This window comes from Camelus dromedarius, chromosome 8 (genome assembly GCF_036321535.1).
Source record: "Camelus dromedarius isolate mCamDro1 chromosome 8, mCamDro1.pat, whole genome shotgun sequence".
NCBI lineage: Eukaryota > Metazoa > Chordata > Mammalia > Artiodactyla > Camelidae > Camelus > Camelus dromedarius.
The window spans coordinates 34324348-34338259 of NC_087443.1; the positions used below are offsets into that span (position 1 = coordinate 34324348).

Here is a 13912-nt window from a genome sequence, read left to right on the forward strand (position 1 = left end):
AATGGAAGGCTGCGGAGGTGGAGACTTATTCTGAAGCACAAGCTCTGAGGGAAAAATGATTACCCCATTTTTTTCTGACGGGACAATGGAGGGGCAAAACTAGGAAGAATTCAGTTTCTAATTCCTAGTTCAACGCCCTCACAGTTGTCTCATTGCCCCTACACTAGAAAAGAATAGCTATAGCTTAAACCTTAAATTCCTAAACACGGAAGCTTTCTTTTATCCAGTAATAACAGTATATATTCAGACATGTCTCCCTTTGTTTAGTGGCTGCTAGAAAGCTCAGAACTAAATTCAGTTTCCAAGTGCTATCTCTACAGTCCAGTGCTTAAATTTCCATTCTGTTTTTAATTGAGGTTGTTTTAATTAAGATAAAGTTTAATTTTTAAAGCTAGCCCAAATTGCTATGGGAAATTAATGCCTGTCACTCAAATAACCAGGAAATTGTGGCAAAGGACCACTGCTCCAATGGAGGAAAGTGATAAAAATCACTATGGCTGTGAGCAGTCCACGTGAAGGTAATATGTCACATCATATTACCTTCCTCCCCATGCTAATGCTAATCATTTGGAGCTGGCAGCCTGGATTCCCAGGGCTCACTGGGATGGATTATCAGGAGGAGGGACAGTGGCACAGGCACCCTGTATTTGCCACCCCGTTTTATATACTGAACAGCGTCTCCACCCATCCAGGTCACAAGGCGGCTTGATCTTGGCACATTCCTGCAAGTAATTGCTCTCCCACACTCTTATCTAAGGCTAAGAACATTTATTGTAGTCTGCAATGTGCTTTCATGTATGTCACCTCATCTAATCTCTGAAACATCCTTTTGAGGCAACCAGGTAAGGCCAAAATTATTGCCCCTAATTGAGAGATGAAGACTCCAATGCTCAGAGCTGTTAAGTAGCATTAGGAGAGCCATAGGAAGTGGTAGCACTGGGACTATAATGCAGTCTCCACATTCCTTGTTACGTGACCTGGGTTTGCTTCATAGCTTCATGTGCGACCCACAAGCCCAACAGACAAATTATAGCAAAGCCCAGGGGTCACATGACCTTTATCATAGGACAGGTACCCAACCATCAGGCCTAGAGGACAGGCATCCCAGCTCAGTCCAGGGCCACTAAGCCACTGAGGTGGTCCATGGCTCCCAGGACTTGGGGGCCAGAGAGAGGCCGGAAAACCATCAGAGAGCCATTAACAAAAGAGGACAATTGGGCTTTCAGCATATTTGAGAAGATAGGATGGAACCAGGTCAAGCTTCATTAAGGGCTTCCTGTTCACCCTTAGTCTGTTTATGACTAATTGGTTGGCACAGCCACATACACAGAGAAAACCGACAGAAGGGACGTGACCCAAGTAATTGGGGCTTGGGGAAGGGTGAGATACGCTACACGGGAACTAAACTTGCTCCTTTATCACCCCAAGGCCCCCCACACAGTGCCCGTAAACGTACTGCTCATTTTTGCTCAGCCCCAGAGTATAAAGAACTTCTCGAGGCATCCATAGCACCATCCCTCGTAAACAGAAGTAATGGTTTTGAGGCCCTTCTGGGGTCGTCTGTGAGTTGTAGTTTAACAGAGTCATTCAGGACTTTGGATTACTACTCCTGCTGTTGCAATAAGTTAAAGTTATGTCAGACAAAAATGTCACCTTAGTATAGGTTTCTTGTCTAGCCTTTCTATCTTCCACAACACCTGGAACAGTAGCTAGAAGGGAAGAATGACACATAGGTTGGGACAAAAAGGTTGCGTTTTAAATCCAAACAGGTGATTTGAGGCCTATTGGCCTCACAAGGCACACAAGTTGCAGGTGCAGGGGAGGGTACTTGAGTTGTAGAAAACCATGCCTACTTTTGGAGTGACTCACAAACCATAACATGGGATATCTTTTAAACAAAAGAGCCAACAAGCATCACAGTTAATGTAGGAAGAGTAGAATCAAAAATGTGAGCTTAGAGCTGCTGAATTACGGCATGAATGAGTACTGTGTGTGAATGTGGGAGCCAGAAGGGACTTAAGAGATTACTTAGTCCAAAGGTCCCATATAATGAATCAAGTCATAAAATGGCTCAACTCTTTGACCCAGTGATTTCACTTCTGGAAATCTACCCTTGAGAAATAATCCCAAAGACAAAGTACATTAAATACATACCAATGTTTATCTCAGCAATACCTTCATTGTTAAAAATGAAAGTGGCTAAATGCCCAACAAGAGGGAAAAGGTAAATTGTTCAAGTTGACTGAATATTAGAAAGATATTAAAATAATTATGGAGAAATGTACACCACTGGTTACAATACAACAATAGGTGAAGGATATAAGATTCTGAATTGTACATACAATATAACTATAAAAACATCCAGGATTAAAAAAAGACTACAAGGGCTTCCACATGGTAAATATGTCAGTGTTTGTGAAAGAGGTGGGTGGGATTAAAGGTAACATTTCCACTTTTCATAATGTTGACTTATTAAACTGTAAAAAGCACACAAGGGAAAATCTAACCAGTCCTTCTTTTATGAATGGACAACCTGCAGGTCAGTGACCAGACTCAGCCCAATGTTATCAATAGGTCAAATAATGTCAACATATGGAATTGGAAAAGAAGCTGTAAGAGTAGTTTCTCCTTTCTTTTTCTTTTTCTTTCTCTTTTTCTTCTTTCCTTCCTTCTTGTTTTGTTTTGCTTTTGTTTTGATGTTGGTATAGGGAGGTTTTAAAAAAACTGTTCCAGAATCTAAATAGTAACCCTCACAGGCAAGTGGGGCCCAGGATCTTGACAACTCTGGAGTCAGGAAGCACAGAAACTAAGGAGGGGACTGGCTACCTGAGCGGGACAGAGGAAGAGCTCATGCCTTTTGACCAGGTGTGCTTTCACCATAAGTAGAAGTGAATGAGTTGGTGTTCTCAGAACGTGTGACTCATCCCAGCAACTCATAAACCAGCCTCCCTGGCTAGGTCACTCACTCAAGGTGGCTGCGTACTGCTCCAGACTACTCCTGCTCAGCTCACTCTCAGGAGCTTTCTTGCTTTCCCTGGGGAGACAGAGGGGTCAACTCCAAGCCTTGACAAAGGCTGACCCTCCTCCCACAAGGACCTGAAACAGATCAGAGGAGGCTGTGTATCCTGCCTCCTGGACGTGCACCTGGGCTGGTGGACAAACATGTCCAGCTTGATTCTAGGGTGTATCTGAAGGTTAACCACCACAAAGGGGCAAGGATATGAAACTAATCTGCAGAACCAAAGGTGTAAAGTTTGCAAAGACTCCCCCTTCGGGACTGGGGAGACACCATGCAGGTTGCTTCTTTACTAAGAGGTCTTAAGCAATGCTGTATAGAACTTTTCCTTAGGAAGTCAGTAGAGGGGTCTGTGAATCTAATCAACAAATGAAAATTAAGACAGCTTAACTCTGATTGACTTACAGTATTTTAAGATTTGCTACTGTAACCCAACTCTAATGAACTCTCTCTAATGAATGTAGTGGGAGTTTATCTCACCCAGCAAAGTAGGGGTCCCAGGGGTCATGCTTTCTTTCTTTCAGTCTGAAAAGCCAAGAGGCATCAAGACACAATAAAAACAAAATTAAAATTAAAAATAAAAATAAAAAAGACACAATGGAAAGGATACTGGGAAGGAGTTAGAGACGAGTTTAATCCTCACTCCACCTTAAATACTTGTGTAATCTTGGCTAAATCCACCTACTGTTATCTATAAATTGAGGGAGGCCAGTGCCCAGGGCCCTGCCACTGGTAGCTGGTGTGGCTACAGTGGCAGGCAGGGCTCCTGCCTTCCTCAATGTTGAGGGCCCCCAGTTGAGTCTTGGCAACTTATCACCAGCCCATCTTAGAATGAGTTTTATAGACAGATTTCTTGGGCAAAGTGGTGAAATAATGCACATCATTAAGGGCACACCATTCGCAAACAGCACGTGCCAATAATACACATTTTGATTATTGTATGTGAAAGCTCACATCCCTCTTGGTGGCCATATTTATATTCTTTCAAGCACGTGAAAAATCGTGAATTACTTTAAAAGTTCTCACGTTTTCTTTAAAAATGACTCTCCTCTCCTTTGTAGCCTTTCCCCTCAAATATCCCTCACATCAAACACAATCGTCATCAAGCTTTCTAAAGACTTTTTCCTCGTCCCCTTCCTGTCTGATATCTGCCGGGAAGTCCAGGTGAAATTCAAAGCTCAGGACAGTACGCCCAGCCTGGGGGAGATTTACTTCCTCTTCCCCCTCCCCCTCTATGAGCCCTGTACTGCCCCTGTGCTTCTTGCATCTTTCCTAATAAGCTCTCTTAAGTCCTTTTGCACCTAGGCACAGGATTGGTGAGCTCTATCAGTGAAGACTGAACCTAGATCTCTCAGCTTGGTGAGTCCTTACCTTCTTGATCTGATCTTCCTTCAGTTTGGTGAAGTAAAATGCCATCAGGTGTACCGCAAACATTTTTCCCAAGTTTGGTTTCTTCTGAGATGAGCAGAGACTTCTGTGCAGTGTTTACTCCCACGTCTCCAGAGCGCTGCCCACTTCCAGCTCAAGACAGAGGCCTCCGGGGAACTAGGTGCTACAGATTAAATACTTCCAGGCTGCTTAGTTCAATGATTAAACTTCGCCCCCTCTCTCTGGTCCCTCCCTCCGGCACACACTTGATTGTCTAATAGGAGGCTCAGGATGGTAGCTGAGGGTGGGTGGAGGGCAGGCAGGGGATGAGTGGCTTGACTCCTTGAGAATCGGGTGCCACAAAATCTTGTTGCTAAGCAACACTCTCAAGCCAGTGCCCCACCAAGCCCACTCAGCCGAGGAAAATCTCCTGAGAAGTTGGGCGTTAAACAAAGCCAAGTTTCAACCAAGCTGAGCTGCTCTGTAAATGCCCAGTCTCAGGCTTTTCTCTTTAGTCTTTTTCTTCTCAAGCCAGGGATATAACTCCTGACTCCCTGCTCCTCTCTAGCACCATCTTAAGACTAAGCATTGCCCTGGTCAGGGAGATTGCAAGAATGTTGGGGCAAGTTCCTGTTTGTGACAGGTCAGATTTCTTTGCTAACAGCCCACGGTAACAGAAAAAAGTCAGTAAGTTTTATCAGTTCACAATGGTAAGCCAGAAAACCTTGATTTTGTAGGTAATAAAACAAAACAAAACAAAAAAATCCATGACAAAGAATGAACTGAAGTCACCTGTACTCATTGGAAAGCTGCTGCTGGAGAGGAAAATGGAAGTTACAGAGGGAAGGTGTCTCAGGCCACTAGGATATTCGGCTCACTCTCTCATCTCACTCCTCCCACCTGATGTGAGAAGGGCCCAGAAAGGGGCCAATGTATGGGTACAACAGACCTTGCACTCTTCCCAGAGTCACTGGTCAGCTAACGAAATCAACAACAACAACAACACTGTTAACAGCAGCTGACATGGATGAAGCACTTGCTATTTTCATTTTATAAATGAGAAAACTGAGGCCTAGAAAGGTTAATTTACTCAAAATCACAAAGCTTGTAAATCGTACAGTAAGGAATCACACCCAGGAGTTTCATTTCAGGGTGCAGCTCTTAACCAATACATAATATTGCCTCTTTTCTTTTTCCATGCAATAGATACTCAATTAAGAACTACTACAAGCAGCAGCATTCTGCTGGGTTTTATTGTCAAGAATTCCAACTACAGTTGACCCTTGAACAACATGGGTTTGAACTGCATAGGTCCATTTATATGTGAATTTTTTTCAATAGTAAATACTTCAGTACTACATGATCCAGGGTTGACTGAAACAGCCCACAGATGTGGAATCACAGATTCAGAGGAAATGCATATACAGAGGACAGACTATAAGTTACAGGCGGATTTTTGACTGTGTGTAAGGTCAGGCGCCCCTAACCTCTGAGTTGTTTAAGGGTCAATAGTACTTGGAAAACTAAACACAAACATATCACTTCAACAGGATCTTCCCGGGGTTGGGGGGTGGCAAATGAAGAAATTCCTGAATATAACTCCCAAATACTAATCAAATGCTTCCTAAAATTAGCAACTAATCTGATGTCATTGAAGGTCAGCTGGGCACCCCAATGTTTCTCCACTCCTCTAGGTAATTGCTCTATAGTACAAGGGGGAAAATGAGCTTTTTCTCCTCAGCTTAGCAGCCTCAGCTTTGTATGCTTTTCCACTGCATAATCTCATTAATCAAGCCAATTACCAGACAATTGCCTGGCAAGGGAACCTTCAACAGCTGCCTCTTCAGAAACCACTGATTCTCCAATCAGTGTTCTTTACCCATCCACCATGTGGATGAGCCACTGGAAGTCTAGCATAAGCCCAGAGTGCTTGATTAAAATTATTCCAGATGCTTTTCTCAGACTGATATAAAACTGTCTCCCAGATTGAGAAACACTAACCTTTGCAGTCTGTTTACCCCTCAGGCTATGAACTCTTTTAGCTCCTTTACTTTGTCGTTTCTACAAGCAAGCAAAGGTTAATCTTTAATTGTTGACATTATTCAATTCCCCAACCCATGTGGAATTGTTGGTATTCTGAAAAAGACGTGCTGTGCCTGAGTCTGCTCTGGATGAGGATAACATCCTGCGCAGGTGACCTGCCCACAAGTGATAACAGTACTTGCCTTAACTCCTTTATTTAAATAGTAACCTCTGAGGTGCAGTATGGCACCAAGGTCACTGATTTACTCAACATAGGGATAAGAGGTTACAAGGGCCTGTGGACAAAAGGATACAAAGCTGTAACCAAAGATCTCTGTAATCTTACGGTTGTTTTCATGCAGCCTTTGGAAATTTAATTAGGCAAATGACACCAGAGGATTTGCATCTGTTCTATCATTCCATCTTAAATCTAAGTACATCAGCATCTACATTCCAGGCGTGAGTTAGCCAACTGAGTTGAGACACTTAATGATTATAGAGGTCACATGTATTTGGCGTCGTCTAGCTCAGCCCCCTCACTTTATAAAGACAAAATATAATTTGGTTATTTTACCATTCTTCATCTGATTATTCCAGTTCAACCACTGGAATTTTTCACCCTTATTAAAGCTCTATGTAGCTATTCAAAGATATATAAGTCTTACAAGCACTTAGATTTTGCTTAAGAACATCTATTTCAGGATTGGCACTGCTAAGTGACATTTTACTTAAAGTGTATCACCTGTCTGGCCCAAATCTTCCATGTAAGAAGGGAAACTCACATCTACAGACATCTCTATTTCCATAGAGCTCTTCCTTATGGGAAAGCCTAAAGATAATATCTGCTTTCCTGTAAGTACTAAGCACAGTAGGAGGACAAGAAGTCCAATAGAATTTACCTACTGTTTAGTAAACACTTGTATAATATTTACTAGGTGTTTTACAATACTAATTCCCATAGCGACTATCATTTTCTTCGCTTTACAGATAAGAGAAACTGAGGCACAGGGCTCAACTGGTACATGATGCAATGATATTTGAATGCAGGTAGTGTGGCTGCAGAATCCATGCTTACCTACAATGCTACACTGGTTCTCACTAACCTGGAAGCAAAGCACAGGATATACAGGACCTAAGCTAGGAAAACTGGCCCACAGGAAAGTGCATGGGCCCTGGGTTCCTGCCCTGGCTCTGCCCCAACTAAACACAAAGGCTCCAAGTTCATATCTGTACAGGGTTCACAGCTCCCTCAGTGGTCATTTGGAGAAAGAAAGTAAATGAGATCACATAAGAGAAGTCATGTGGCCTACAGTGGGCCTCTGACTAGGGACCCCTTCTTAAAACCGTTATTTCATCTCATCCCATTTGGTCCCTTACGATAAGAAAATGCATGCAGTCCTTTCAGTACCTTCAGTAAAACAACCTTAAACCATGATATCACATATGTAGAATCTGGAAAATCAAATAAATTAGTGAATACAACAGAAAAGAAATATACTCACAGATATAAAAGACAAGCTAGTGGTTACCAGTGGGAAGAAGGAAGGGGGAGGGGCAAGAGAAGGGTAGAGGATTAAGAGGTGCAAACTACTATGTATAAAATAAATAAGGCAGAAGGATATATTGTACAGCACAGGGAATATAGCCAATATTTTATAATAATTACAAATGGAATATAACCTTTAGAAATTGTGAAACACTCTGTTGCATACCTGAAACTTAAATAATATTGTAAATCAACTACACTTTAATAATAAATAAATAAATAAACTTGAAACAACTTAAAAAAAAAAAAATCACTGTAAACCGTTAGAAGGTACCAGTTCCATCTCCTGGAATTATAGAAACAGTTAGGAATTTTATAAATGTTTACTCCTGTTACTAAAGGAAACCGATCTTGAATTTTGTCCCTTTTTAAAAAAATATGTCCAAATTTAGGTTGTCCATAATATAAATCAGTCTGACTTGCTGGTATTCCATTTGCCGCAAAAGAATAAGAAGGAGAGTGTGTGAAAGAGCAAACTGCCATAAAAGGAAGTCAACGTAGAAACTTCCAAACCCTGCCAGCAGTTACAGTTACTATGGTGTCTCCACGGGAACAACCACAAGTGAAGCAGAAATGTTAACTTCAGCAAGTTTCAAAAGAATACTACTGATAGTTTTTTATAGCTTTATTCCTGACCCAAGAGCAGTCAGGGAACACTCATGAAGAAATGAGCATGTATATTAACTATATTTCAATAAAAAGTAATTAATTAATTTTTTAAAGGGTGCATATTATGTGGATAAATAATACCTTAGTAAATTTGATACTTTTAAGGGAAAAAAGAAAGAAATCAATTGCATACATTAATTTTTTTATCATAACTGTACATTAAATTAAGAGCTGTATTTGCAAAATACATATCAAGGAGAAACAAGTCATATAAGGAAAGGCAGTTCACATGGCTTTTTAGCATTTTTCAGAGTAATTACAATCTCAGTTGCACAAAATAGCAAACTTGACCCCTGGCTAAGCGTTGCATAAACCCACAAAGACAAGAGAGCTTAACATAATTTTGGAAGACTGAAAGCTGACAGAGAAGTAATAGCTTAGTGGAGGATACACTGATACCTAAGTGCCTGGAGGCAGTGATTCTGCTGAGAAATGAGCAATGACACCCGTAATTCTAGAAATGCTCAGGAATTAGAGACCCTTAGGAAAGTAAGAGGCAAGATACAGAGCCAAAAAAAAAAAAAAAAAAAAAAGAGAGAGATTGGCTAATGTGATCTAACAATCCCACTCCTAGGCATATATCCAGAGAAAACTCTAATTTGAAAAGATACATGCACCCCAATGTTCACAGCAGTACTATTTACAATAGCCAAGACATGGAGGCAACCTAAATGTCCATCAACAGATGACTAGATAAAGTTGTGGTACATAAATACAATGGAATACTATTCAGCCATAAAAAGAATGAAATAATGCCATTTGCAGACACATGGATGGACCTAGAGATGTCACACTAATAAGTCAGAGAAAGACAGATATATATCACTTACATGTGGAATCTAATAAAAGGGCACAAATGTATTTACAAAACATAAACAGACTCATAGACATAAAAAATAAACTTATGGTTAGCAAAGGGGAATGAGAGGGGCAGGGATAAATTAGTAGTTTGGGACTAGCAGATACAAACTATGAACAAAACAGATAAACAGCAAGGTCCTACTGCATAGCACAGGGAACTATATTCAATGGCTTATAATGACCTACAATGGAAAAGAACACATATATATGTATATCTGAATCACTATGTATGAACCAACAACATTGTAAGTCAACTATACTTCAATTAAAAAAAAAGAGAGATTGTCTAAAAAAAAAAGAAAAGCAATTAGGACCCAGGTGTGCCCCTCTACCTAGAGCAATGGGTGACCAACCCATCCCCACCCCTACAGAATTGGTGTCTATTCTCTGGAGACATTGAACCCAGCAGCTTTATTGGCAAAACAGGCCTTCAGATAGTTAGATATTTTCAGGAAAAGATTTTATAAACCCAAATTCTTGCATCTCCTCATCTAGAAAGGCAATAAAATCATTAAAGGTGACATCTACTTGACCATTAAGGAGAGCTGTCTTACAAAACTACATGGCTTTTAGCATCCCGCCCATTCAGTTATACATACTGAGCGCTGTACTTAAATCCCTGATGAGCCAGGTATGTCAAAGCTTACAGCAAATTCATCACTAAACAGGTGTCTGACTGTTTCTCTAACGCCTTTTCCTAGATACCTGAAGGGATAAGGTCTTTCTTTTCAGACATTCTCAAATTTCTTGTTTTTACTGGGTTTAGCTTCATCTTGGTATACATTTCTGTGTTGTATTCCTCTCTCACAAAAATGACTGTCTCTCTTTGAGGTCCAAGAACTTAGGAACAAATACACCCCTCCTACCAAGATTGCCACCATGAACCAAGCCAACATCCTGGTGATGCAGCCCTTGGATGCTGCTGGGGGTCTCCTTCTGCTCCCACCTTAAAGGCTGCCGGGGCCCCATAACCCGGGACAGATTGGCATGATAGGCAGGGACAGTGCAACACCCACAGTTCAGCAGGAAGTCGATAAGGAATATGAGACCCTCGTTTCAAAGATTTGTCACTGCCAGTCTGCCCCGGGGGAATACTGGGCCAAGTGATGTCCTTCAAAGTCCAACGACCCCCATTCCTGGGCTCTCAGATGTCTGACATTCTCCACTGGGCGTATTTCCCCTAACAAATAACTAATAGGCCAGGTGATGCCTACTTTATCAGAGTTATAAACCCTATCACCCTTCACAGACCCTAAACCTCTTACCTCACCTACAACCAGAGACTTGTGCACCAGCCGATCAGGCACCTTGTGACCCGACCTTATAGAAGGCCCCAATAACTGGCCCTTGGTGCTCACACAGGCACCTCTGGTCTGTGTGGCCTGCTGTTGTCTATGACAGCATACTCCTAATAAACTTCTTTCTATTCCCATTAAAAAAAAAAAAAAGAACATGTGAAAATACATGAGTGTTTGTATTAAAGATTAAATAACAGGAGGCAGAACTGATAATTCAACTGGAAATCATTTAAGTGAATTTCTACATATAATTGAGTAAAAAGTCATGGTATATGGACCAGGTGATGATGAAATTAAACCACTGTCCAGAATTTAGGAGAGTGAGTCATTGGAGGTTTTATTTTCCCCATCATCTCAAGGTAGAGACACTTCTAGTGGCTAAAAGCCTCCAAGTAAAGGCCAGCACTGAAAGCATGTATTTTCTAAGAACTTGGGACTGTCAGCTATTAGAATGCCAACATTTTCACAGGAAGCAACAAAATTCTTACCTTCTTTCTGCCTCAATGACATATTCCTCTTTATCCTTCTGAATTCTGACTCTCTTTCTTTTCTTTTCTTTTTTTTTTTTTATTTTTTGAGTTATAGTCATTTTACTCCCTTTCTTTTCAAATATGTATCTAAATCTCTTCTCAGATGTAGACATTACATTGTTTGTTACTCTTCTTTTCAAAATGAAAAAGCAACTATCAAATAATAATAGGGCTCTAAAAAATGACAACTGTGATAGAGAAAATTTAAATTGCAATAGATTAACAACAAAGTTGGAGAAATCGCCTAGAAAGTAGTATAAAAGTCATGAAAATTTTAAATAAGTCAAAAAAATTTTTACATACAGCTTTAACAACAAAAAATAATAATAGCTGTATCAAGAGAGAAGTGAAGAAAAGAAATGATTGAAAGGTAACTCCTCACTTAACATAACAGGAAATTAGTACCTAGTGTTTTAAAATGATGACTCGAGATGTGTATTATGCAGTCAATGAGGTAAATTTTAGAATAGAGAAGAGAATTGAAAGTGCTTATGTCTGGTTTTTAAATCTGTATACCGCTTTGACAAAAATTAATTTTTAAAAAATGGCTTAAGCTTATTCAGCTTATGTATATAGAGTTAGAGGTAAGTTAATGTACAGAAGTGTGGCTTAGAGGAAAGTTATTTCTAAGTAAGCTTTGTTTTGAATTTATATTCAAAATACTTACACGCAGAGAGAATTGTATGGACAGCATGTGGTCAACATCCATCTATCAGTTTTTAAAGAACAACAATGATAATGAAAATGTAGCTGTTAAGAGAAAAGAATAAGACAATTTATGAACATTACAAATTATTTAAGGAATTTAAAATAGATACATGATCTCAACCTAATAACAAGCATTTGAGAAAAAAAGACTTTCCAGCAGGGAAATTATCAGTCTCACTATACTTTACAGGTGTGTCAAACAGCAGTTCAAAGTAGTCTTTGAGGTTACAAGTCTTTCCCAAGCCTCTACAAGAACCAGGAGCTTTTCCAGGGCCTAGAATAGTTGGGAGCACATGATATTGAATCTCTGGGGAGACTGTATAAGAGTGTAGACTTAAAGGACCACATTCAAAATTATCTCCTCAACCCAAATTTGCCAAATTAGCAAAACTCAGCGTCTTAAACTCAGTCCTCAAAGCTGAATCCTACTTAGAAAGCTTATTTTCCCCCCTTCTCTGGCATTTTTGCCCATAAAGACTATTGTTTATCATCTGTGTGGAATTGCCCCACTGGGTTAAGTGACAGGCTTTCAGAAGTATGTTTATAAACATTGCTATCTCTGTTCCAGTTTATGTATTTTTATAGCATTGAAATAGAGAGAAATAGCCTAATTCATTTATCCATTTGCTTGTCTCTTAGGAAACCACAACTTGCCATCATACCCTCGTAGGTCTGTTTTGAACTGGACACACACACAGTGACTGTGTAATTAGACTCCCAGTTCTGAGATACAAGAATCCTTGGTGATTTGGGATGATAGTTTTGGTTTTTTGTGATTCACAATAAGTCATTTTTCAAAAGACCCAATTCCTTTTTGTAGATTTACACTTGTCCACAAAAAGAATGAACAAAACATTTCATTGGTTATTATTCCTAACCAGTTATGTATTAACCACATTTTATTAAATTACCCAGATCTGTACTGATGGAACTGAGGTCAGCATTTAAGCCTCAGTCCATACCTAGTGTTGATGTACAGCTGAATCCACAATAGTCCAAGGAGGGCTTTCAGGCAAGTACTTAAAAATCTGTTTGAAAACTGCAAGGAAAAAAAGTTGTGTTTTGGAAAGGTTGAGAAGATGACCTTAGTGAAATATATGTCTAGAATTTAGCTGCCCAGAAGGCCACAAAGACAGACAAGTGACATGTCAAACTTGCAGCAGAGAAAGAAGACCAGGCTGTTTCCACAGTGACAATTTTAAGCACACTGCAGAGAATTGTTCAGGGCCATTCCAACTACATTTTTCCTTTTTTTGTTTCACCTGATCTCATCTTTCTTTAGTCTCTTCTGCTTAACCACAGAGCTCTTCCTCCCCACAAAGAATGGAAAGGTGAAAGGGTAAACTATTTATCCCTAGTATTTAGAAACACTCTAGCTCAGTGTTCAAGCAGCCTTTCCCTGACAACACCCCCACCCGACTCTTATCTGAGGCCTCACTAACATTTAACTTGCCTCAATGTCTTCTCTGACTTACTAATTCTGGCTTCAAAACTGGAGAAAGTGGGAGAATTAATAACCCTCGAAGTGATGCATCTCACCACTTAAATATGAGACTAAATCCATTATTCAATTCAGTTCACGAGTATTTCTTGAGACCATCTGAGCAAGAATGGACTGTCTGCTATGGAGTAAGTCACAAAGAAAAGCAAATTCTAGAAGCTACAGTTGCTCAAATGCAAAGTATCAAAAGAAGTGTGCCCTTCTAAAGCATTTCACTATCCACAAGCAAGGGAGAAACAGTGCCACCTGTTCGGTCTTTATTTCTATGAAGGCAAAGGTTAGGAAAATAAAGAATTGCCATCTGAATTGAATGAAATATCATCTGGACTCTCAATGACTGAAGAAAAAAGTCAGAGATGACTAGGTTAGCAAACTTGGCTGTTCCTTGACCAG

The 13912-nt window shown here is 40.1% G+C and overlaps 1 protein-coding gene across 2 annotated transcripts in view; it reads right to left on the reverse strand.

Annotated features, from left to right (window-relative positions):
* Positions 1 to 8117, reverse strand: part of HKDC1 (hexokinase domain containing 1) — a 43144-nt gene extending 35027 nt beyond the window's left edge. The window contains exon 1 of one of the 2 annotated variants that reach the window (XM_031461162.2): positions 4388 to 8117. In XM_031461162.2, coding sequence (XP_031317022.2) covers positions 4388 to 4450 — 63 coding nt within the window. In that variant the 5' untranslated portion in view covers positions 4451 to 8117. The remainder of the gene's footprint in view (positions 1 to 4387) is intronic. The other variant, XM_010992791.3, reaches the window with a different exon arrangement.
* Between the last annotated feature and the right edge of the window lie 5795 nt (positions 8118 to 13912).